The 27252-nt window shown below is 34.5% G+C and overlaps 1 protein-coding gene across 5 annotated transcripts in view; it reads right to left on the bottom strand.

The window, feature by feature from the left end:
• The window catches only part of TBC1D19 (TBC1 domain family member 19), a 58975-nt gene that overhangs the window by 3059 nt on the left and 28664 nt on the right, over positions 1–27252 (bottom strand). For all 5 annotated transcript variants that reach the window (XM_042812714.1, XM_042812712.1, XM_042812715.1 and 2 more), the window contains 11 exons: positions 24173–24283; positions 22721–22793; positions 21994–22032; positions 18939–19051; positions 10472–10546; positions 9936–9998; positions 7052–7136; positions 4738–4782; positions 3422–3454; positions 1320–1429; positions 121–212 (listed from right to left, as the gene is read on the bottom strand). In XM_042812714.1, coding sequence (XP_042668648.1) covers positions 121–212; positions 1320–1429; positions 3422–3454; positions 4738–4782; positions 7052–7136; positions 9936–9998; positions 10472–10546; positions 18939–19051; positions 21994–22032; positions 22721–22793; positions 24173–24283 — 839 coding nt within the window. The remainder of the gene's footprint in view (positions 1–120; positions 213–1319; positions 1430–3421; positions 3455–4737; positions 4783–7051; positions 7137–9935; positions 9999–10471; positions 10547–18938; positions 19052–21993; positions 22033–22720; positions 22794–24172; positions 24284–27252) is intronic.

The raw sequence follows: 27252 nt of genomic DNA, 5'->3' as shown, positions 1-27252 counted from the left end.
ATCCATGCCTGCAGTTTGGAATAATTTTCATGGTTTTTAAGTTAAAACACAACAGAACAAGCAGCATCTTAATGACAGTTAATCCATAACATTTGTATCAAGTTAGTAAGATATACTTACGGCTGAGCCCCAATTTCTCGAAGGTGATAAAAGAGCTGAGGCAGATGAGTTTGTAGAAGAGTCTCGAACAGCAAACACAATGACACAATGCCCTAGTGAAACAAGATCACATCCTGAATACTAACACTCATGCTGTCAAATCTGAAAAAACAGTACGGGCACATAAGTATGCATGAGTTTTTAATTCAAGAAATAAAACACTATTAACGATACAATATACAGTTCAGGTAAGCAGGGCATGAGCAACTCTAATGCCTTCAGTCACTAAAGCTAAAATTTTATGTATCTATTAGCAGTGTTGTACGTTCTGATAACCCCTTTCAGCTCTCAGCTGCATGCCAGAATCTACTTTGAATGTCCTACTTGAAATATTTCCACTTCCATGATATTCCACTTACATATTAAAAAAAAGGAGGATGTGAGAAATAGATAACAGCAATGGGGATAGTTAAAAAAAAACGCATTTTAAAGTTTCTTTAAGAAATTACCACGAAAGGTAACAGATACTTGTCCAACCAGTTTCCCCACTATTAATGACCGAAGGCACGATGGCCAGCCTCAAAACAGCATATTAAATATAAGGAAAGGATTTTCTTTTAACCAGGAAATGCTTCAAAAAAAAAAACAAAAAAAAAACTATTCAACCTTTTGTGAGGGAAAAAGAGAAAAGCATCTACTATGTTCTACTCTTAAAAAATAGGAGATAAGCAAAAACAGTTAAAACAGCTGGCTGTGAACGTAAAGTTATTTAAATTGTCTCTCCAGTATCTAATAATGACAAAAAGCATATGCTTTCATTCAAAGATGATTGAGTTAAAGAAAGAGACATTAACATGATTTCACCGAAAAGATATTTGTGTATATTTGACTACCTAATAGCTCATCTATGCTAGAAAGCACTTAAGTTAGCAATTACATGTCATCAATGAAAACAGGACAGAATCTGTATTTACATAACAGCTTGAATTAAGAAGCCTAATAAGGAAAACACATAATTTCATAAAGTGCATTATGTTCTGTAGCAAAGACTGAAATTGAGATAGAAAAAGATATCAAACGCCTTTCCCAAGCTTGCCTGAAATATTTTAATACATTATAAGGATATATTTAGTCACAGAGAAAAATTATGCCACTGTATAATATTGTTCTATAGCAAAGAGAATATTAAGTGATTGGATTTTAATTCCTAATGAACTTACAGAAGGATGAGAAGAGATGGAATGGAGTCTGAAGAAAAAACGCACATACATCTCACGGAATATCTGATACAATTTGGCAGGTTCATGATACAGAAAACAAAGTGGAGCAACTGAAAGGATAAAAGAATTATAATTGACACAACGCTGTAAACTGCGAAAAGAATTCAATGGTTAGAGGCATGAAGTATGGTGAAAACCATATGATACATATCAGCACAATTTACAAAACTTATGCTATAGAAACTATTCAAAGATTGTTAAAATAATCTACCATTTAAAGTACGAAGTTCAGCAAGGGAATACATTCTAGCATACAGTTTTTAATATTTCAAGAATCTAAACTACTTAGAACCTGCATTGTGTGAATTCATTCTCTTACGTATATAAATCAGAGAAGATGGCTTACTAGAAAATAACGGCGCTTGTGTGTGAAAGGCAGCAGCACTAAGGCAAAGTGAGATGTTCAAAGAAATATTTACTTTGGGTTGAGAAAAGCAGAGGGTCTTACTAGTGTGTATGTGTAAGGATTGAAGACTGAGGTGAAAGAGTTGGCAAAGTGCTTTTGTACATAAAGGCCAGGAGGATATGAGAACAGTGCCTGACAAGTGGCACTGTATGACAGTATGTGTGCAAACATGCAAATGTATACGACATTTACATCAGGTCCCAGGTAGTTCCACCTAGAGCAGCTGCTTGGTCTCAGCTGCTGCATGCACAGCTTGGATTCATACTATAATGTTTCTGCTGCCTGCCTTTTTAATCTCTCTCCTTCTCACAGCCTGTCTATTTTGTGCCCTTTCCAAGTAAAAGGGGAAAGCAGGGAGGGAAGAGGCTCGCACCCAGTTTCATAACGCTGTTCTAAAGGGTAGAGTCAAATCCAAACATTTTGAAAAACAGTTTCTCATGGAAGAAATTGAAAGCCTCCTAGTGAACACTTAAAGAGGAGTGTATAACCAAGCTGCTTCTTACTTCAGAAGACATTCCCCATTCAGGTCCAAATTTCCATTTCATACTTAAATTGCCTTTTCTCTATGATAGTCAAAGGAGTGGGATCATTTAATTTTATTAGTAGCTGTATAATCAATGAATATAAACATGTTATAATTATGAAAAAAAAAAAAAAGAGTTTGGCAAAGCAGATTATAATAACAAAAAAGAGAATAGATAGAATGCTTACCCACATCTTGGGCTCGCTGCAAAACTCCAGAGGAGGGATCTCCAAAAGAGATCCTTCCCCACTGGTAGTCAGCTCTTAAATGGGTCTAGGAGAGGTGCAGCCAGGCTCCACTCCTTCTGGCAGCACAGGTGAATTGCCTTCACCTGTGCTCCGGTGGCTGACTCATTGCCTGCCTCAGATGATCAATCAGAGGTTCAGGCCATGATTCAGCAGTTCCCATACAGTAGCTAAATATGGCATTTTAAGGATAGTCTGGATAGTCTTCTCTGCTAGCCCAAATACCACTGTTATAACATCCTGCACCGCACCGCCCCTCCCCCCCCCAAAAAACCAAACAAACAGACCAACACCATCACCACCTCTGGAAACCCGTAGCACATGCTCTCATGGTGTCTGAGCACCTCTCTGCAATACATCTGCTATATAACATGTCTTGATGCCTTGTTACATCTGAGAACTGGGGGATTTTTCTGCTGTCTTCCTGGAAATCTTGTTGATAATCAAGCTGTCTTCCGTGCAAGGCAACAGCAACCAACCTATCACTTAACAGTCCTTTAACTCCTATTCGAAGACAAATACAGCAGCAGGCCTTTCACATAATTCACGTTTTTAAGACTGACAGATAAATTGGTCTACCTAGAAGACACGAAGCATTAGAAAAAGAGGACTCTGCAAATGAACTTTGTCCCTCTAGTCATATACATTAAAATCTACTTTTGACTTGGAGGCCAACAGCTCAGTGATTAGCTCTCAAACAGCATATGATATAAAATCATAATGTGAGGAAGTAGAAGCAGCTTGGAAGAAAAGCTTTTGTATACACAAAAATAGAATATAGAGAGCAATTTATTTAAAGAAAAGTACATACAGCCTTAAACTACGATACAATAAAAAGAAATCCCTGACTGTTAAGTATCACACTTACCATACATAGAAAAGCCATGAAATGGGATGACACCTAGAAAACAAAGATTCCTTTTACTATTCTTCTTCTAAATTGCTTTTTTATCCATGCTAGAAATGTGTTTTTATCCATGTATCTTCCCCCTGTTTCTAAATTGTATTCTGCCCACTACAGGGATAAGATATAGCTTTGTTATAGCACCCACAGTCTTAGATCTCTAGCTTGTATCTAAGTATTAGGTAATAATACTTAGATATTAGATAAATTAGATTATTTACTTCACTACCACCAACGGTGCACCGTAACACATGCTATAGTTCCTAGAAAGCCATGTAAAGCTGTTTCCATGAAGTTACTAAGGATAAGCTCTGATGAAATCAGAACCTAATTTCAGTTAAATGACAACCAGTAAATGTCATGCAGTGACAAGGAGGGAGCTGGAAAAAAAAAAAAAAAAAAAAAAAAAGGCCGAGACTTCCAGTAACTTATAGTTACTTATATAGTACTCAGACAAAACATTTAGAGGAGTTGGCAGCTGTATGACAGTTCTCTCCTCCTTTGCAACTGATCTCAGCTCCCATTCATTAATTTTCCACAGGACCAATGAGAGGGAACTGTTTTGACAAGAGGTCATAAGGACCTTCATGGCTATAAAGCTGCAAAGAAATGTGGAGGCAAAAATGGAACAAAGGGGAGCAAACAAACATGCTATCACTGACATCACTGGGACAGAGAAGGCACAGAAGGTAAGGTCAGAGATAAGGATATAAGATTGGTGATGTGAGGCCTTGAAAGCAATAGCAGTGAGCTTGAGTTTTAAATGTGGCACAAAAATAGGGTGAGGTTTCAACAGATCAGAACTGAAATGAACAAAATAAAAGCTGAAGAAAAAAAAATTAACAACTGATGTAACAACTGCAATGATATTGATTTAAAGTTGATTTGTTAGATCTGAATTTCTAAAATGAATGCTAATTTTGAAAGGAAAAGTGACTTTCAAACATGGTGTACAGAGCATTGAAAAGCTGGGGATCAGGATGTATCTTTCAGATCCTCTAAGTGGATGATCCTCGGTCACTGGAGTACAAGCTGCCGCACCAGAAGTTGCTTTCCCTCTTTCCCTCTAATAGTGACAAACTTCATGTCACTATTAACAACAGGCTGACTGTGCTTCTGCATTAGCTTCAGTCCAACTCAATCCCTTAAATTAATGAATTTGGCAGAATAACAGTAAAACACACTTTGAAACAGAAAAAGAGGTTAACACGTATTTGAGGAAAAACATATCCTGTACCTTTCCAACCTACCGCTAGAGGAGGCAATAGTATCATTCTTACCATTTGGTGGATAGAAAACAGCATACTCTTCTATTCCAAGCTTTCCTGTGAATCATCAAACAATTAAAATGCAATGCAATTATTAAAAGGTGTATAGATGTAAGTGAAAAAACAGATTTAAGTGACAATTATAAAAATTATAACTACAAGTGTTACTGATCATTCGATATTGTCCAAAAGCATGTAAGCAATGCAATAGGACGAACACACGCTCAAATGTAAAACAAAAAAGCAGCACCAACAAGGCAGGATGATAAACAACCGAAAAAAAAGAACAAGAATTTTGATTGGGGTGTAATATTACAGAGCTCTAAAGGTGCTTGCTGCAGTACTTGAAGACAGTTAAGTTAGAGGGAAAAGTCTGTCAAGCTGATTTAGGGATAGGAAAGTCACTTAAAAAGGCAGAAGAACACCAGATAAAAACAGACAGATAAAACACCAGATATTTAGGACTTCATTGAGTGTTCAACAGAGAGGAAGATGCATGGTACAGCTGTGATAAATCAAAACAAAAAAGAAGTGATCTATTGGATACAAAAGAATAATTAAGACAAACGTTGACTATACAGATTAAACATGCCAGTTTTCTCTTCCCTGCAAAATGAACATCTCACAGTAGTCAACAGTATTGTAAATCTGCTATAAAATTTTCACAATTTATTTAGCACTATAAAAAAGGTTTTTAAGCATTTTACAATTACTTAAAAACTTTTCTTTATTTCTCTGTTTTAAAATGAGAAATTCAACTATTACAATTTATGTGAAAATGTATAGGATATTCCCAGGTCCTGCAGATCTCTTTGCATTTTGTTCTTTCTACACAGAAGAACGGCACAGGAACTTTTGCCAGGTTCAAATTAATTTGGACTTAAATATTTTCCTATAGAACAAATTGACAGAATTAAATTCAAAATGAATCTGTGAAGCTCTTGCCCCCTAACCATGAAAACAAAATCCAGTATTTTCCAATTACAAAAATCAATTGTTTCATTAAAATACCAAGTAATTTTACTTTTCCTTTCAATTGTTTGCTTGCCTGTAACTGGGAGTGTAAATTGGAAGGTGATTATTTTTAGCATGAAACATTTCTCTTGGAAAATTAGCCAAAAATAGGACCTACATGCATTGCAGATTTATGCTGCACATGCTCAGCAAAGACTTAGATTTCAGCAACTTCATTCTTCAGATTTGCTTTGGAATAAATAGAATAGTAGTGTTTCTGGGCTGCCATGGCTCTATGCCTGAAATGAGACCCAGACCCCACTGCTGTTCTGCTCTCAGGTGAGCCCCTTGCTAGTTTCTGGCAGTAGGTAAAGTAAGCTGCTTAATTCATTCAAAGAGAGAGAAGACCTACAAAGCAATAAGAAAGGAAGAAAAAAATAATCACAAAATAATCATTGGCTCTAGTGACACACGTAGCAGCACATGGAAAACAAAGTGTGCAGAGTTTATGCTAAAAAAAAGTACTTGGTATCCACTAGGTTACATATACCAGAACTAGGGACCAAGGAAGAAAATGGTAATGGAGAAGGTAAATCTAAATGAAATATTTGTATTAAAAAAAAAAAAAAAAAAAGGCATTGGATGGTTGAAGGGTTCAAGGAAAAAGACAAAATAGTGAATCTCTGGGTAAAGCCAAAGGAGGTGCTGATCTAAGAAACAACACAGTAGAGCTCAGAAGCACGGCAGAAGCTGGCTGAGAGGGCAAGTGGACTGAAGTGATAAATTTAAGACTATTAAGTTACCAGAAAAAATAAAAAAATCAGATTCAGAGAGAAATAAATCCAAAGGCAGGGTAAAACTCTGGAATACACAGTGCAATGAAAAAAATCTGTGTAAGCCTGCTTGGTAGAGCTGTACTCTTCCAGCCAATGTAACAGAGCCTAATGTTCTTCAGCAACGTGTTCTGTTCCTGTCTACAAATACCTTCCAAATGCACTGCTTTGGGAAGATAACACTCTACCCCCACTTCCAGTTAGTAAATCTGTTGAAGTTGCTGAGGGCAATGATGTATATATAAATTTCTATCCCAGCTGATGACAGATGTCACAATTCTACTATACTGTCATAGATGGGGTTTTAATTTGTTTTGGAAAAGCATTGAATAATTACACACAGAAAACTACCATAAAATTACGTCACTGCAATCTGGGTGTAATGCAATAATTTCTAAACTGCAGTAATAGAACCTGTGAAGATGTCATCTGGATGCGTGATGTTCCTTACTGATAATCTTTTAAATGCAGTCTAACAGGTGTAATGAACACAAAAGGAATTCACATACTGTATTCTTTTTTAAAACAACTCCTATTACCTTGTATGTATGATTTAGGTGGAGTAGCACTGCTGTAAGCAAAGTGCTCCAATACTGAAGTATCTCGTGAAAAACAGAGTAATACCTGTAGAAGACAGCACAGAAAAAATCAGCTGACAATCAACAAAGAAATGCCAAATAGAGATTCACGCACCCACTTTCATTAGCACTTGTAAGATGCTACTGAAGAACGCTAATATGGTTGAAGGCTATTGACCAGCTCCATTTAGTGTCTCATTAAAACTTCTAGACTCATCTGGAGTTTGCTATGATAACATCTTCACATTCATTTGTTGTCAGCAAAACACCCACATCCTCCAGTCTTCCTCTTTGCCTCTATGAAGCAGTTTACTCCCTTCTGTCATGTCATACTGATGTACACCTGAATAATCAGCATTGGAACATTCTGGAATGTTTCAAAAGTACTGTCTTCAGTTTTTGCTTAGTTCCCCCTTTCCCATTAATCACAGTCATTAAAGTGGCTGTGTAATTAAAGTGCAGTGCATGCACTTGGCTGCTCTGATGTCTAATAGGTCATTTTTCCATTTGGTTACTATGACTTAGGGAAGTCCAAGTAGGAGCATATGCAAATGAATAGTTTACATTGTAATATACATGCATTTCCAGAGGACTGATCCTCATATTCTCTACCATTCCCATGAGCTTTGCAGAATGCTTGCACTGTTCAGTACTTTCCAAAAGAACAAGTGAGAATGTTCATGTCATATACTTAAGTTCTGAAATCCATACTGTATTTTACAAAATACATCTGTATTTTTCACTGCTTATGTAAAGAAACAATTTACTGTTCATAGCAATTGATTAAAAAATTAAATATTAAAAGCATTCCTAGAAGAAAAAAACCCACAACAATAAAGAATCTCATCCTATACACAACTGAAAAAATGTTCCTGTTTTCATGCAATGAGAGACTGTGTTATCCAGAATGGACACAAGAGGGCAGAAGTAAAACAACCTACAATTTGCTGACTTAAATAACTAAGCCCGCTGTTCTTGCAGCTTTCAACAGTTTTTCCTTAAACTGTAGCCAAGGTGTAAGATGTGGAATTGTTTATATGGTGTTTTACTACATAATTTCTTATGAGTAAAACAAATGGAGTTTTCCTTCAACAAATTATTGCAAACATTTTCCAGCGATCAGCATTATCGAAAGAAAACACGCAAAACTGTGACCTCTGACGACCACTCTTTTTTTTTTTTTTTCTGGAAGCAAGGTATATTTGAGAAATTTCCTTTTCATGAATCTCAAAATTACTTCTCAGATACAAACATCTTTTAAAAAATAAATAATTCCTTTATCTTGAACAGTTTAAGCTAAATATTATTTTTGTGCAATACACGGTCATTTTCACAGCTGCCAAAATACAACTGACAATAACAATACACAGGCAAACGTAATTCTCTGTATATGTTAACTGAGGTGAAAGAAAGAGGAACTAATCTAGAAGGGACATAAATTCTGTCCTCATAGGGGAAAGAATGTAACCTTATTTGAAGCCTCTCTCGCCCACAGAGGGGGATTACAGTGCCCAGCATCAGAATCTGCAGGTCTTTAAGAGCACGTAACTTTATAAGAAGTAGACTCCAACCCAAACACGAGTTCTGACTACACTGAAACTTCTGGGTGAGGCTCTCTGCACATACTAGTTATGAGGGATGTAAGATTCAAGTATTAAAATAAGAACATCTGACACAAAGTCACAGATGTACAAGTTTCTCTCTTTGTACGTTATTTTTTTCATTCACAGAAATGATGCTGCTGTAAGAATAATGACACAACCCCTTATTAAGTACAGAAATGTCTGATAAACTATTGGATATGATAATCCAAGATATGTCACTGTGGAGTTGTTAATTAACAAAAATTAATTGTAATTAATTTTAAAAAAAATCAGATGCAGATGTTACCTTTGTAACTATTTTAAGTAAAATAAACTATAGTTTTTTGAGGTTGTGATTTTTAATGTTAATGTTTAAACAACCACTATGTTAAAAATATCATATGTAGACATGATTGAATAGCATGTTTAAATAGTAACCCCCATTTTTTTATTCATATGGAATAAACTACATTAAGGATAGTTTTTGTTAGTTCTCCATATTATTGGCAGTTTTACATACTACCATCAAAGAAGAACTGTTTCACGTAGCTCTAAAAAAAAAAAAAGCAAGTCTGGCCTAACAAGTGTGACTAATGAAACTGGAAAAAACAAGGGAATGTGAAGTTTGCTGCATGACATTTATGTTGACACTGCAATCAAGTACACATTAGGAAATTCATAAATGTAATCTCCTTCTGTTCAATGGTATCTGACAGGCAGCAATGAAGATAATCCTACATAAATTAGCTGTACTCCCTATTGCAAGTAGCAGCTTTAGTATGGGAGGAAGCTTAGAAGTAACCATACACATCATTACCTTACGCAGAACCAAGGTGTTCAGTTTAAAAATAGGTCAATAAAATATCTTTTGTGCTTATTGCAGTACGTCACAGTAAGAGCTATAAAGAAATGTTTTTGTTTTTAGACTGGAAATTCTCAACTCTTGATATCTCTGTGTGCCACACCTTCTGTTAATCTGTTATTCTGTTCATTCATTCATTTTTACTGTTACCAAGCTAGAAAAAGAAAGAATATAGCTGACTTCATATTTTTGGTATTGGAAGGATGATTGAGGGTCCTTCAGGAGTTTTTAGAAGCAAGTCATGCTTAATCTGTCCAAACGTACAAGGTTTGTTTGCAGCACTAATACTCTGAAGGGAAGATATACATAATGCAGCCAACACATCTGTCGAGGGTCCTGCTATATACTGCCACAGCAGTGTGCTCTCTAGCTTCTCTGAGAGAAAAATGAAGTTACATACCTGATATAAATAATCCTCAAATACAAAATAGTAGTCATCATTGCTTGCTGTTAGCTTTACATCCTGAAATTAAAAAATGAAGCAGTTTGAAGGTGAAAGACTTAACTAAACACAATGGTAGGAAACACTGTTTCACCATTTAATAATGAAAAAGCTTATGGTTAAGCATATAATCCATATGTAAAATGCAAAACCAAGATATTAAGTGGATTATTGAAGTATTTAGAATTGAAATTTGAAACAAAATCATTTGGGCCCCAGTGCTATTTTACTTCAGAAATCATTTATTCCTCAAAATGAAGTTACTGTTTTCTCTATGACTGTTTCTTCTACAGTTTAAACAAATGTCTTACACAAGAGCCATTGCAGGAACAAGGAGAGAGATTACAATAATTCACTGTAATCACTCTCACACTTCTTAAAACAAAACTATGCAACATTTTCTTTGTTAAAAAAAAGAAAGAAAACAAACAAAAAAAAACTGCAAACAAGATACTGCTGTGATGACTACATAAATCACTTAATGGATTACTTACTTTGTAAATCAAGCTGTCCACTAAAAGGTCATGCTGAATCACATTTGACTTGAGCTGCTCATAATACAAGATATCCTAAAATTGAAAATATTATCATCATCAGTTGGAGACAAAATTGTAATTTATGTTTAAAGTACGAAAGATGATTTCTAATAATAATAATACAAAGAAAAATTAAAAGCATGTATTGAGCTCAAAGTCTCACTGCATAATTTAGGAAGCACTCTATAGCTGCTTAAAAGGCTCCAGAGATGAGGCATGTATTTGAGACTTCATAAAGTGAACTCCCCTTTATGTTTATTCATTTATTACATAATTAATAGGATGAGAATGGAGGAACTAATTCAAACCAAAGATTCTCATCTTCCAACTTTTGGGTCACTAAGCAGTCAAAACTGTTTCTATAATAAAATCACTGCCATATTTCTTCAGTTGTTAACATCTATTTTCAAGCATCTCTCCATTAATGAGTTATGTCATATCTTCTAGTGTTACTGAGATGCAGCAAATATTTTATACTAATCTGAGTCTCTACATTTTTAAAATGTTGAAAGATAAAATCACGATTAAATATATCAAAAATCTTGTGAAGTATACAAATAACTCAGATTTGTTTTAAAACTTGAATTACTTCCTGAATGCATACATAAGATGAATACAGGGGAAACAACAAGAAATTAAAAGAACAAACATTTCTTTGTGTTTTTTATTTTATCCCTTTCTTCTTAGAAAGAGCTTGCAGTGGAAGAAAGAGATGTGACATCTTGCACTATCCTCATGTAATTCATAAATACATCTCTGCCATTATGCCAAGAATTGAATATTATTGTTTCAAATTGTTTTAGATGAATTTGTAATAACATATTAACTAAATTATCAGCCCCGAGGTCTTTACAATGTTTTTTTTTAATTTCAGTGTGTTTCTCCTGACACCACAGAGATGTCTGTATATTACTAGATTTACATAATACTGCTGATTCCTTTGCAAAAGATGCAAGACTGGAGTAAGGATTTCAAGAAAAAAAAAAAAAAGAGAAGGTGAAATTTGAAAACAGCATTATAGAAGGAGAGAATGAGAGAAAGCAGAGAGAAGGCCCCAAGGAACATTGCAACTGCTCTTTGCACTGATCAAAAACTGGCAAGTGGTGAATAGCACGCACTTAGAAAGTTATTAGAATTAATACAGCACTTAATTTGAAATGCATTACACTTAATTTGAAATGAGGATAAATGCATTATTCCTTAAGTACTGGTAGCTACCATAGGGAATGAGGGGATGGAAAAAAAAAGTATAAATAGTACACTAATTCTTTAGAAAGGGTGACACAAATATTTACTAAATATAAACTAGTAGCAGTCTGAATGTAGCACAGTTTTCAAATGCTACAGATAACTACTCTAATATTCATGTTAGAATTTTAAAGCATTAGTATATATAAGTGCAGCATTGTTGAAAAAAATAATACATGAAGTTTTTCTGTTTTCCTTTCTCCTATCTCAATACCTGCACATATTATGACAGATGAAGCTTGCAAAAAAACAAACAAACAAACAAACAAACAACAACAACCAGCACTCAGCATATTGTGGAATGAACTGTTTCTGCTGTTATGCAAGTAAGATGCCTTAAAAGTATTCCACAAGCACTAACGTGCTTGATATTTCACAAAGTTTATAACCGAGGCAGCATTCAAATCTGTTAGGAAACGTATAGCCAATTTCTCAAATATGCATAACCAAATAGTAAGAAGAGTTTTAACTTCAAGAAAATATTCAGAAAGAATGGGAAGAAGATGAGTGGTTTGCTGTAGGTGTCAACTTCTCTTTAAAATCTAATCATCCAAAAAGATTCCAAACTACAGATACTCAAGGCAGCAAGGTGATGAACTCTGAAGCTCATTTCCAACACTGGAATGAAGTCCAATTAGAACATTCCAAGATTAGAATGAAGTCTTCTGTTGCTCTATATAGGCAAGAAACAGCAAGACAGTTTGTGTAGCATAGTCTGCAGTCAAACAGAAGCATTATGATCTCCTTTTCTACAAACCAAAAAATGAGACACAAAAAGTTTAACTTATTTACAAATAATCACTCGAAGAACTCACGATAGAGATAGAACTGAACTAGAATCAGCAGTTCTTCATCAATAATTTTCAAATAATTACATGTTCTTTAGTAGAGAGCTGTACTAGACAGCACAACATAAGAAGCTGCGATAAATTTCTTCTTGATTGTCATCAGGCACCCATGTAATTATGGGCCAGTTGTTTAGAGTAAGATTCAATAAAGCAAAAATTGCTTGTTTCAAGGCACGCAGGCTGCTTACACATTGCAAGAGTTAGGCGGCTCAGAATACCAGTCAGAAAAAGGAAGCCTCTCTGACAAGAACAGTGTTACTTCACATGGTGACAATCCACACGGAACCCCCCAGAAAAGTGCATCTTGAGCCTCTTCAAGAATTGAAAGGCTTCTGGCCAACAGGAAACCACAGCTTGGAGAACTCTGATTAACAGAACTCTCCTTTCTTGCTGGGGAAGTTTTGGTCACGCTCAGAAGCATATCTCCAAGGATATTTTATACATATATGGTACAAATATCATGTCTTGAGCCACTCTTCTGTGTTGTCTTTCTAGTCACTATCACTTACAACCTAACTAGCTTAAGATAATACAAATCATGCTTCAGTAGCATCTAATCTTGCAGATGATGAAATCACCCTAGAATTGTGCATTTAGACCAGATGGATTACGTCTTCAGAGAACTGTAAAGTCAATAGGAGAAGTACCTGAAGTTACTGCCCTCAAAGCTGAACAGCAAATGAGTGACATTTTTACTTAAAAATTCCCAAATAAAAAATGTTTCACCCATTGTTTTTCAGATTTATCTATTAACCTCTTTGCCTTGCCTGCCCAGAGGCAGAGATAATAGTGTTTATGTTTCATGATCTGTGAAGCTTCATGAGTTAATGCTCATAGGCCAATTCAAGCTTTTAAGTTGCTACGTATATGTAGCTAATGCTGTATATTTAAATGCTGTATATTTATGCTTACATTTAATCAGAGTTTCAAGCCAAAAAGATCAGGTTGCATTAAAGAACTGTTGTAAGTCCACATTATTTTTAGTCTTTACAATGTTCTCAGGCATAAAACACAGAAAACGTTTTTAAAAATACAATAAAATCCCATTCCAGTTACTTAACGTAAGTCAAATACAGTCCCAAATGTCTGCATTTTACTTGAACAAACTGAATTCTGCTACAACTCTGAAAGCCAAAACAATAATGTATTGTTTAGAAAACAGAAGCAGCAGCAGAGAACATTAACAACTTCATCATTTAGAACTTGTTTGTACAGCACAAGGCTGAGCTTTTTTCCTTGGTGCTTGTTTTGCTACTGAAGGAAAACATTAAAAACAAATTTTTCATCGAATGCATTGAGAAGAGTTAATTTAGTGATATCAGATGGATCTGTCAGTTTCCCAGGAAACCTTACATAAACACAGCATCAAAGAAAGAACAGACATCAAAAACAAACTGAATGCTAAATCCACCTGAACTGACTCTGCAAGTGAAGGTTAGAGGCAATTTCAATCATAAACAGAGCTCAGATGGATGTCAAGATAACATCAGAAGAATAAAAGCAAAACCTGGCATTCAAATATGAAAGTATATCAGAAGAATCAAATCATTCAATTCTTTTAGAAAAGATTGAAAAATATTTCTAAATTGAAAACTAATTATCTATCTATTTCAGACTTTGTTGTAGCAATTTAAGGAATGGTCTCAGCTTTCCATTTTATTTCAAGGAATCTTAAAATATTACTCTATAAAGCATGACTAGAAGTTTAAATAAAATAAAATCTAACCAACAACCATAGACAAGATATAGCCATCATTTATTTCACTGAATAATAACTAGCTAAATTATATCACATTAACATTTGAACTGCAGAATATTTAGAGCCAACATAATACCCAAATTACAGCTGACAATTTTTCATGTGTTATCAGTAAAGACTGCCTCAAAATGCACATTAGCTGCCTACTTATCCACTACATGCTGAAAGAAAAAAAATGATAATATGGATTATACTACTGAATGTGCTCATGAACAGTTTTTAGCTGGAGCACATGTTTTATAAAGGTGTTCGTGAGAACTGTCCCTGTTTAACCATGAAAATATATATTTTCTATTGCTGGGTATTCTAGCATGATAAACAAGCAAGAAATTGGAAAGACACAAAGCTCTACGCTTGAGAATAAATGTCCTTTGAAAGTGTTTTTGTAGCTATTTTGCCTCGGAGAGAAAATTTGAGCCAAACTCTGTAACAGAGAATTTTTCCTCAACACTTCCTACTGTGGGATGCATCCCAAATTAATGACAAAGTTTGGAGTTGCCCTTCATTATTGGTAATGGTTTATAACTAACCCACAAAATTTTAGAATACTACTAAACTTGGATGGAAAATATTCAGAATAGCCACATTCTGTCTCATTAAGCAGAAAGTCAAAGGCAATCTTTTCTTTTAAAGAGAAAATTAACAACTTGTCTTCCCTACCAGCAGTGGCGCAGAAGCATCTTACAAACGATGGAAACCTACAATGTAACTTCTACTACTACAATGGCAAAATGAAGCTCATGACTGAATGGTACTTGATGAAACAACCACCCTTTACTGTAATCTGAGAAAGAGATTCCAATAATCTAATGTTTTCTGTTACAATTTCCTTGTTTTAATTTCTCCAGAAGTGCTTCTTCCAGAGAAGAAAGTGATGTGAAGGCAAAGAGCTATCTTTTGCTAGACATGGAGAACACCGTTATCAATTTATATGCAAAAACAAGAATTCTTCTAAAAATACTCTTAGTTGAGGTTAAACAGTGGCTCCAAGGCACCAGTTAATGCTATCTCTAGAGCAGTGTTTTGCACTAACCTTTTCCCTTCATAACTAGCAAACTACTAAACTATATTTTATGTTGGCTTACCAGGGTCCATAGATTTTCCTGCTATTATTAAAATATTTTTTAAAATCACAAATAAAACTAATCATTTAAATATCTGATCCTTTCATCTCAGCAGTCAAAATAATTTGACATTAAATTGAATTATTGTGCTGCTTTATTCAGACTTAGAACAGATTTAGTGTTTTGATATGCAAGGAACGACTTTACTGGATGTACAAAGAACTGACTTCTGTACAAGAACAAAAAGGATTCATAATGGATGCAATACAGTGCTCATATCACATGTTTACCAGTTTCAATGCAGTTTTGTTTATTCATAATGAATCAAAGAACTGTTTGGATTATGATCCAAAGCTGTAGTCCTTTTCAGTAGACTCCTGTGAAATGTAAAATATATCCTCAGTCACAGTGACAACAGCGTTACTAGGTTCTCAGCTTTTTGAACAGGAGAGATCTGAGTGGGAATCTAAGGCTCCTGATCCTTAGCCTAATAGCTGTACTGATGTTACATGCTGCTACATAATGCCCTATTACAAACTTTGCACCTCACTCGCTTATTATGTTTTTAAACCTAGAAAGTTACACTCAGTAAAAGCTGCATTAAGTAAAGCGTTACTAATTTCTTTGTGCTAGACTTCTCAGAATTAAGATTTCCAACCTGTTAACTCAAAAGTGTACAAAAAAAAAAAAAAAAAGTATGAAAATTTTAAGAAAAAAAAATTTCTAAGCACTGTTTGAATGTGAGTGCAGTGGATGAACAGGGTAACAAAAGAAAGGGGGGAAAAAGAGTATTTAACAGATTTTTAGTAACTGCACGCCATCTGTTTGGTGCAATGAATGAGATAAATGCCCCACAGGAAAACCTGAATCACACAGTCACAAGGTCATACGATTTTATACACACACACACACACGCACACAGCAAATTGGACTGACTGTACAGACTACTAAGTGATAGTAGTAGATAGGCTTTTAAAGGCTTGACTTTTCAACCTCAAAAATGCTTTTTAAACAGTTTCTCTAAAACATACAGATACAAATGAAAACTAATAAACAATTCATTGCTAGGCAGTGTTTTTAAAAACATCTAAATAACTACACAGAACTTACAGTTGCCAATTATACTGCTAGTTTGCCAGTATTATCCCTTAGTTGGCTGTGTACTGGCTTTATACAGAGGCTGAGCTTTATTGAATACTTTTTTCCAAATAACAATATTTGATGCTAGCACACACAATGTCTATCATACCAAACACTTGTAACTTTCAGATTAAAAGAAGGAAATCATGATTCTTTTGAGTTATAGATGCACATGTCTATAAATGTAATAGATCCTAAACTGGAGATCAAAAATATTACAGTAGAAATCCTTGCAACCACACAACTCAATTCTAGCAGAGAAAGAATACATATGAGGTAGAAGGGGAAAATGTGTTAGACAAACCAATAAAGCCTAAAAAAACCCACAGCAGACTGAAAAAACAGCCCCAAGCATCTGAAAACTGCTTTGCTATATTTTGCAAAAAAAATGAAGGTGTATATGGAAGAAGTCTCAGGTTGTTAATACTCTGGCAATAGTTACATCAATACTTCTGTGAAACACTAACAAAGCATCAAGTCAACTATTGGCATTCAGCTTATAACACAGCTACAGTAACTCATGTGCTACCCCACCAGTCTACAAGCATTTACTAAGTTTCTCTGTCAGAAAGCCTATTCCTTTAATGCGTTTCACACTCAAAATCCACAAAGCAATTGTAACTTATAGCACAGGACAACAAACGCTATGCTACATCATGCAGAAATAGACTTGGAAAATGCCATCTTAGCATACTATACAAGCATTTGTAAACTCAGTGTTTTAGTAGATATTCTCCAATATAGTGTATCTTTCTACATTTACAATCATTTCTGTTCTATGTGGAAGGATGTGGGGGATTTTTTTTTCTCTCTTTTCCAGTTCCTAATTTCAACAATTTGAAGCTGTTGACAAACTTGCAGTTCTACATCATTTCATCCATCCTCACTTACCATTTTTTCCTGAGGTTTCTCATTCTCCAGCCACTTGACATCACCTCAGCTGCACCACAAAGCACTGTCTCACTGTAATTCCCTACGTATAGCTAAATAAGATCATTCTTAAGGCTCTGAACCCTGTAGAATATCTCCTGAAGGAGAATGTGAAAATACAGCTTGTTCCCCTTTAAAAAGAAAAGCAACTGTTGAGCTGTCCACATCAATTTCAGGAATTAGATTTTGATAAATTTATTTCCATACTAGCTCATGCTTTAGATGAACATAATGTGAAATATTCTATCTTTTTATTATTATTATTTTATTGACTTTCAGTCATCAAAACATTGTACTTTATTATTATTATTATTCAACTATTTCACTTTCTACATTAAGATAAAGATGCTCTGAGAGCACACAGGACTTAGCAGGATATAAACAAATGCAGTCTAACCAACAACATTAATTTCACATGATAACACTCCTGCTCTCTTAAAGAGAAAGACTTCTAAACTTCAAGTTGATCTAATAATTTCACAGAACTAAAGTCTTGTGTTAAGCATCTTGATTAAGATTTATAATATTTTGTTACTGTTTCAACAGCTCCTTCTACAGAAGATTTAATCTTTCTTTATTTACTAGAAACAAAAGCCTGCTCGAGTTTTTCAAAAAAGAATAAGCTAAGTAATTCCAATTCCAGGCCAAATAATTTTAATAAAGACTTGTTTTTGCACAAATACTTGCTAAGTAAATTGTCAACAAACAGGATTCAGGTTTATTTTTAAGGATAAGATCTTATCAATGTACTTACAGCCTCAGAGTTGTAAGAAAGTGACAACAGCTTCAAAGGACATGAAATACAGTAAAAATGCCACATTTGTGATTAAACTTACATCTCTGCATGTTATTTTAATTGAAATCAAAATATTGCATCAAAATAGTCACAATTCTGAAATGACTTAAACAAGGATCTAACTTCCTATGGTATGAATATACTAGATGTACTGATCATTTTCTAATACTGCAACAGATTTCATTCTTGAGGACTTCACAAAGTAATATGAAAAAATGCTGCTGTGCAAACAGGCATGAAAACAATCCACAAATATAAAGCCATTTACAAGATATGTATATGCAGACTATGACTGGTTCTAACAGCCAGGAAAAAGGCACACGCGTTTTCTTTTTATAAAACTTCAGAGAATTTCATCTTTATGAGACTTCTTTCTTGTCTCCTCTGAAAGAAAGTCAGCACCATTAAGGAAAAGCTCAGAAGCTAGGTAGATCAAATAATTAGTCTGTTCCATAGTATTTTGCTTATATACTTAGAGAAGAGCCTAAAAGTCTTTACCACAACACTGAGGTTTCTGAAAGGAATGTGTATCAGTTAGTGCGAAAACTCAGTAGAATATTTCATTATCTTTTTCAAGAACAGAAAAAATGTGTTTTCACACACATACACCTTCACATTTTGCTCTCACTTTGTCCCTTACCTCTGGCTGATCAGAAATATTCAGAATGAGGGCCCATAGATCAGCTCGGAGTGCTGTTGGACATCCCTGACGAACATATTGTTGAGCTGCAGCACTATCTTGTTCTGCTAAAACTGTAAAAAATGAAGCAAGCAATAAACAACAGTAATTTAAGATTTCCAAAGTTTATCAGGCTATCAAGTTCCTTATTTCTCAATTGCTATTTTATAAGTACTAAAAATCGAATGTATACCAAAAATAACAGAGTTCTGTAACATTTCTATGTATTTGAAATGGACATTAGCCTGGATTCAAAAATAAAAATAGAAAAAAAAAATTGTATTATAAAGAAACACATTTCATTGAAATTTAATGCCTTCCTTTTTTCTGCTTATGTAGCTTATCACAGTTTTCTGTGCAAGCAATCATTTGGAAATATTTGCTTTAGGTGATATTTGTTATAAGCAAAGAATTCAAACATCTATTTGACAAATAAATCACATACATGCAAGTAATAAAGAATGCAAGAGAGTAAGGTTAGTACTAGATAGCATTTGATAGTGTGAGTGCAGTTTAGCCCTATAAACATATAACATGAAGATTCAGGAACAGGGTGAACCGTCTAGTTTAGCATGTTGTAAACATTAACTAAAGAGAAAATATCTAAAAGGCCTGGTTTCCACGATTCAGTTTTGAAGTAGCTCTTTGGGAAAGAAAACAATCAAAATTCTGTCGTTAACAGAGGAATAGCACTTAGATGTCTTTACTCAAGCCCAGTTGCAGCTGACACCAAGTGGAACACGCGATCATATATAGCCATAAAATACTCCAGTATGAGTGTTATCTTACATCAAATACGAGATTGCTACTTACTCTGTTTTCTTACTGCCCCTATTTTGATGTTAACTATCTAGAGATGGGCTTGGGAGAATATTTCTGTGAGCTGATTGACTTTTGCAAAGTGTTAGAATATTTTAGAAAGTACTGTGAACCACAATGTAAATAAATTTCAAGATGGAAAATATTGATATCATTGAGGCAATTATGATACTCAAATTGATTTTGGATTTTTCAGCTTGATTAGTAGTGTGTGATTAAAAAACTAAGTTGTGATAGGTAGTAAGAACAAAAAAACTTAACTGCCCACAGATCAATACTTTTCTGGTAGTGAGACGCTTTCAAATCTGCATCCTCCAATTTTTCAGCAGTCTCAGAAATAACTTGCTATTCTAAATTTAACTGTATACTAAAATCACCATATCAGTCTTGTAATGGAAGGATGAAGTCAGATTCAAAAACCTACTGAATTGATTCCTCTCTTTTTTCCTTGCTTTTTACGTACTGAATGGACTGGTCTGCCAATTTTTTGTTTAGCCTGTAGAGCTCTAACACAGATGTTGTGTGATCTCCTTTTCTTCCCCTAAAGAGCAAAATTGAAAGACATTCCTGCAATTCCCACAAAACTTCAGAAAAGACTGTGACTCATCACAGCGTGTTTACCTTGCCATTTTTTACTGAGACACAAAGTATGAAAAAAATAGCTTTTTCACATACAAGATGAGTTTTTCAATATAATTACGGAATTACAAATTAAAATACAATAATGGCAGCTCCTCACACTAAATAATATTTCACATAAGAGAAAAATCAATGCATCTGTGACATGCAAGGTCATAAACAATATCCAATGGAGCATGGAGAAAGATTTCCTTTGAATGAACTTAAATATTCACGGTCAAGCCTTTAGCTTGCAGTTTTACAAGATTCTGTGTCTTTGCACAGATACAAAGCTAAGACAATCTGTGTAATAGAGCCTGCTCTACACAGACAAGAGATGAGCATTAAAAATTACATTGTGTGGGGGTTTAAATCTCAGTAAGGCTTGAATAGAGATTTTTTAGGGGACAAAATAGAGAAGAACTGGGATTGTTTAGTTTGTAGAAAAGAAGGCTCAGGGAAGACTTTATAGCTCTTCAGCTACCTGAAAGGAGGGTGTGATGAGGAGGAGCTCAGCCTCTTCTCCTATATAACTAGTGATAGGACTAGAAGGAATGGTCTCAAGTTGGGCCAGGCTAAGTTCAGTTTGGATATTGGGAAATACTTCTTTGAAAGAGTGGTCAAGTGCTGGAATGGGCTGCCCAGGGAACTGGTTGAGTCACTGTCTCTGGAGGTGTTCAAGGAACATTTAGATGTTGTACTAAGGGACGCAGTTTAGTGGGAAATATTGGTGGCAGGTGGACAGCTTGACTAGATGATTTTTGAGGTTTTTTCAACCTTGGTGATTCTATGATTCTATGAAGAGGGAGATGGACTGTACCCTAATAAGTTGCACTGGAACAGAGAACAGACAATGGACAAACTAAGAACCACAAAAAGAGAGGAAAAATAGAAAGATCATTGATTGGTCAATGAAACAACAAAAGGGAGTGAAGGAGTTTTGGAATTGCATCAACCCCCTTTTTGTGTTTGATAAAGTTTAAAAGGAATCACAAGGTACAGTAACTAATGGGTATTGCTGGATTTCAAACATTGTATGTATGCTTATAAAATCAAATCTGAACTAAGAAATGCTTATTCTTTTCCAGATCATTTCTCATCCTTCAAGGAAACTCCTGAACATTTTCAGAAAAAAAGGTGTATACATGGTGGTTAAGTACTGCAATATTTAACAAGTTCTGCAGTTGCAAATAAACATTAAAACATTCTTTTCTGATGCAGACATAAAACCCATTACACTAATGAGAACTGTGTATGCACGGAAAGGAGTCCAGAACCTTTTGATTTTAAAATGAAATTCAGCAGTGACCTAAGTTATCACCAAAAAGCTGCTGTCTATGCTTCCTATTTGATTTTAATGAAATATCTGTGGAACTATTTATCTGATAGCTACTGGTAGTCTGCGATGCTTCCTTTTCCATCCTTGTTTAAATTACAATGTTATTATTGACTATGTTTTGTTCTAGTCTGCCTAAGTTGTTAAAATTCTAAAGATGTATGAGATATAAAATTACTGGATGTATTTGTTACTAATCAGTTTTTTTGTTTATTTTACAGATGTAAATAGATGCCTACCTACCTTTTTGTCCAACACGTACATGCTCATTTTCAAAGAACTCTAGAAAATTAAGAAATAAAGACGAATTGCAAATATTAGACAAGAAAATAAAAAAAACGAGTACACTATTCTGTATTTTTCTACATATCTCTAGCAATAAGAAATAAGCTGAATGTGAAGGCACTAAAATTAAATTGCATCAGCATCAGTGTTCTTTTTCAAGGAATAATACTAAACAACTTCTGGTCAGAGAGACAAAAATACAAAAGCTGCACTGTGCTACAGGAACTAAGACTTTTAATTGGGTAAATTTCCATTTTAAAAGAAAAATAACTTTATAATATAGTATTTTTCATTTTTGTGTAAAACACCATTTTAAGGCTTAGTTCTACTGGTATAACTGAAGACAAGGAAAAATAATAGAATCCATTTACATGTACATATATTAACAGTGTCACACTACAGGGTTGACAAGATTTTTCTGTATTTTCTGTATTTTTGGAAACAGGCAGTTTTCTTCTGCAGTGTTCAAATTCTTAAAATAAACTTACTTTCAAGTGAAGCTGACTATTTTACATCTCTTTAAATCTGACCCCTCAGTATTTGAAATGCTATTATTTAAGGAAAATTACTACAAACCGAACATTTATGGTTTCTTGTGAAAGAAATACACAGATTATTTGATATTTGCACAGTATTCTATGCATTAGTGTTCTAACTAAATGAGTGAAGCACAGCATTAGCTAACCAGGAGGCACTTGTGCTGAATCATCAATACCCAGTTGTCCTATGTTTAAGTCTAGTTCACTGAAGTCTTCTTTCTGAAAAGAAACAAAACCATAAAAAGGAAATTAACAGCATTTAATTCCCTAAATCACAAGAATTCTTCTGAAAGTCTAAATGCAAATATTTTCTCCACAAAACGTATTCCTTTTAAATGCATATTTATGACATAAGAGCTCAGGTCTTTAAAAGGAGAGGAATCGCACATCAATCCTTACTCTCATTTCAGTTTTCAAGATGCCTATGAGCTATGCCAGGATGTAATAAAGTGGAACATGAAACATTATGTTAATGATCTCTAATTCCGAGCTATTTCTCAACCCAGATGCAAGTTTGTCTATTGGCACAAAATGCTGACAAACCTTATGAGTGGGGCATTAAGAATAGCTCTCCTATCGTCCAGCAATGAGACTTACATTCAAATTCCTTTCATTTACAGTCTGAAATTATAACAGGATTGAAAATTAATTTAAGAAAATCAGAATGCCAGGTTAACTGATCTTGTGCAGCTCAAATAAAACAGAGACTAAGATAAATTGAATAGTCAGAAGTTTGGTTTTTTTTTTTTTCATAAAAAAAAAGTGTCATGGTTTTGTGATTCTTGGTTTTCAGTATTCCACATCATAACATCATGTGGGACACTGGGAGTTTAACTGTCAATGCTCAAGTCCTGGGTACCTGCCCAGAAGAGAAGGAGAACTACATTCCCCAGGGGACTTTGCGCTCAGGGAGAGGAGGTTTAATTCCTGGCAAGGTCACCTGATGCTCTCTTTTTCGTCTGCCTTCGTTGTGGGCGCTGCTCCTGTCTCCCTGCTGCTCAACTGGACTGCGCATCTCACCTCAGCTTTATGGTGAGGCCTATCCACCTTTCAGACATTCTCTCATTATATTTGATTTATTAGCTTCAATTCTAATTATATTGTATTATGGTGTGTTCTCTTGCATTCCGATACCATACTTAGTAAATTAGTTTGTTTCTCCTCAGATCGGTGCTGCTGTTTTCAATTATTTTGGGGTCCCCTGTTTCCCCTTTTTCCGGAGGCGCGGATCTGTGGATCCCTCCGCCCCGCTGGTCACAGAACCGGGCCGAACCAGCCCGTAAACCGTTGACAAAAAGTTAAGAAAACATGCATGAGCATATATATCAAATCAACAGCTGCGTGGCACAAAATGAAAATTTCCCAACTGACTGACAAGTTAGCATTTACATATTCTTTGTCATTAAGAATGTCTTATCACAAAATTTTTCTACGTTGTATTTTAACTAGCGATCCACTTTGTGTTCATGCCAATTTTCATTTACAAAAGGAAAAACTTACCTCAGTTTTAATATACTGCATTGTTGTATAGATTCTCATTCATCACCAAGGCAAAATTATTTTTATAGAAACTTACTGTTAAGAAAGAATATACTTACCAATTCTGGAATATCTTTAACTTTTAGAGGAACTTGAATTAGCCCCAGATGATTTCTGAAACTAGGCTGTTCTCCATTTTCATAATTTGGGTTTCGAAGATTCATCAGGACCTTAAAAACGACAGCTCCATCATTCCTTGCACATACTTGGAAATTTACATTCAGAACTGTTCCCAAAATCAACACTGCAAACTGTACCTTTGGCATACAACCATTTCCCACAACTACTACATGTACAGGCCCAAATTATCAAACTCTACATTTTCAAAACAGAAAAAGAAGCCAACTTTTTCAGGGAACAAACATACTCCACTTTGAAAAGTAAGCTCAATTTATGACATAAAAAAGCAGAAAGCATTTTCCATAAATGAGACTAAGAGCTGGCTACATACAAATCTCTTCACTAAAATTAGCTTCCTTCGCAAAGCTATTTGAATCTTTCTGATGGCTACAGTATCCAGGATATTCTATAGCACTACTGCTTTTCTGAAAGAATCTTTATTCGTGCTTTTGCACTGGCAATCCTACATAGTGTTGAATCAAAATGAGGTACAGTTTGCTACTACAGTATTTTCTTACTAAATAACAAAACCTCCAAATACTTTATTCCATTTAAGTTTTTCTATTTTATTTTATTTTATTTTTACAAAATCAAAAATCTGAAGTAAGGATAAAATTTAAAAGAGAAGAACTTAATGTCAAGGTAAATAACTGGAATATAGAAAAGAATTTAATCTGACATATACTATTATTATATATGTTTTAATATTATAATGTTAAGCTGGCAAAGATTTCTTCAAAGGTAAATTTCCAGCTTTTATGAAATTCTGCAACATTCTATTTCTACAATTCTCAGTCTTAAATATTCTAATACCATGGAAACTCACCATCAGACTGGTAAATTAAAAGATTAATGAAACAAACTGAGAATTCTGGAAAGAAAACAGTCTTAGGAAAAAAAAAAAAAAAAAAAAAAAAGTGACCTAGAAAGTCACTACATAAGTCTAAAATGAAAATGGATTTGTTTGCAGATTCAAGATTAAATGCACAACATGACTGTTAGTGCAGTGATGGAAAACAGAATAAATTAAAATTTGTTTAATCAAATTTTCTGACATGAGTAACTTGAAAAGAGGAGCCCTTAAGAAAAGTAATAAAGTGAATATCATGTTTATTGTAGGATTCAGAAATGTATTTACAATTGATAAGCATGAAACAATTCACCCTTAACAATCAGTCTTCTCTACACTACAAAAGACATTCCACGAAACTTATAATGAATCATTTCAAACATTAAAATACATTAACCTCTGACTGATCTAGACCCTGACTGATCTAGATTGACGCGACTAAATGAGAAGATTATCTCAACTCTAAAATTCTATTCTGTCATGTTCTTGATGATGTGGTTCCTGTACAACTGGCAGGATATACAACTGAGGATTTTGTACATTTTATTTTCCATCTTATTTTAATCCCAAACCTCCTACTGTGTTGTTATTAAGTACTGTTGATGACAGCAAATTTATTGTTCTATATTAAAATACAGCTGATAAAGTAAGTTCTATTTTATATATACATTCTACACTTGATTTCTGATTTTTAAGTCTTGACAATCATGTAATTTCTTCTTTGTAACGATTTTGTTTGATTATAGACCAAAACCTGTCAACTCCAAACATTTCTATCTAATGTTTGATTTTTCACAATCCTATATGACCTAAAATTTCAAACACCAATCAGTCAAGCAGCTTCATGTATTGCAATTTAATATTTATAATTAATTATGAAATAAGTTGGGAAACTGCTTTCAGAGGAAAAGTTAGCTTAAATCAGGTTATTTTTTGGAGAAACAGAAGGTCACAAATATAATTTAAAACTACAGCTAACAAAAAAAAAAAAAAAGAGAACAGCACTTTGTTTTGTAAACAATACCTGGAATCATAAAATGTGTCCATTTTCACTTGTTATAAATGCCAATTTGTCTGAAATACCAGTGCAAACATGTTAGAAATGTATTAATCACTACAGAATCATCATTCTTGCAGTTCAACTGTCTGCCTTGTCCAGTTATCTGATAAATGCATGAACTCCTGCTGCAGATGTACCCACACGGCCAACTTATCTCAGAAAAAGAGTGAGACTTCACAAGAGAATCTCTGGACCTTTTCCAACTACTGTGCTTGGTTAACATCACAACCAAGATGTACCTTTAGCACATTTGATGCATTCTGGTCATAGACTGGCAGGCAGTCGAAGTAATCAGACTGGAATTTAGCTAAAGTAAGACCCCTAAAAATCTACACTGTGAATGCTGCACCAACTCTTCTACTCTACAAACGCACTTCTACTGCACTGCAACCTGTTAATATCAACACAGCTCATTCTTTTTTAGAGACTATTGCTCACCATTGATCTTTCTATTGTTGCTGAACTAGAACTGCAGCAGTTAAAAGATTTAAGAATATCTCCACCACTTCTACAAGTGCTGGATAACATAAGAAGTTACCTTAACAGTTCAATATTTTAATCTACTTTAGAATTCTTAAAGCCCCACTGGCAATAAGAGAATACAAAGTGCATGCATGTATGTGACAAGCATTTTCACTTTTTTAGTCTTATCCATAGAGTAAGACTATATGGATATTACTTATTATTATATTAAACTTACTAAGAGTAAGTTTGTATAGAGTAACAAACAAGAGTCCACGTGCCTTTAGAGCCACTCTCATAAAATACGTTAACCTTAATTAATGGTCAAATCAGACACTGTCTTAAAAAGTCCTGAAGAAAGCGCAAAGGCTAATCTGATTGAGGGAAGGACCTTGTAGGAGAGAGAGGCTTGTAAAGGCTATCCACAAGTGCAAGGGATCTGTGTGGGTTGGCCTCACAGACTGTTCTGGGACCCTGGTAATAGTAGCACTTAGTCTCAATGTAAATATGTATATGGACATCCACTCAGAAAATAAAAATCTAAGGTTCTGCAAATACTGTTTATGAACTTTCTATTGTTTCACTCCATGGACAATCATCTCTATCATACCAATTGGGCTTTTTTAGAATAATAGCAAATTGTACTG

Source organism: Centrocercus urophasianus, unplaced genomic scaffold (assembly GCF_019232065.1).
Source record: "Centrocercus urophasianus isolate 14NV4802_14NV808 unplaced genomic scaffold, USGS_Curo_1.0 seq_13, whole genome shotgun sequence".
In the NCBI taxonomy this organism is placed as follows: domain Eukaryota; kingdom Metazoa; phylum Chordata; class Aves; order Galliformes; family Phasianidae; genus Centrocercus; species Centrocercus urophasianus.
The sequence above is the reverse complement of the archived record's forward strand: the minus strand, read 5'-3'. Positions and strand labels throughout refer to the sequence as shown.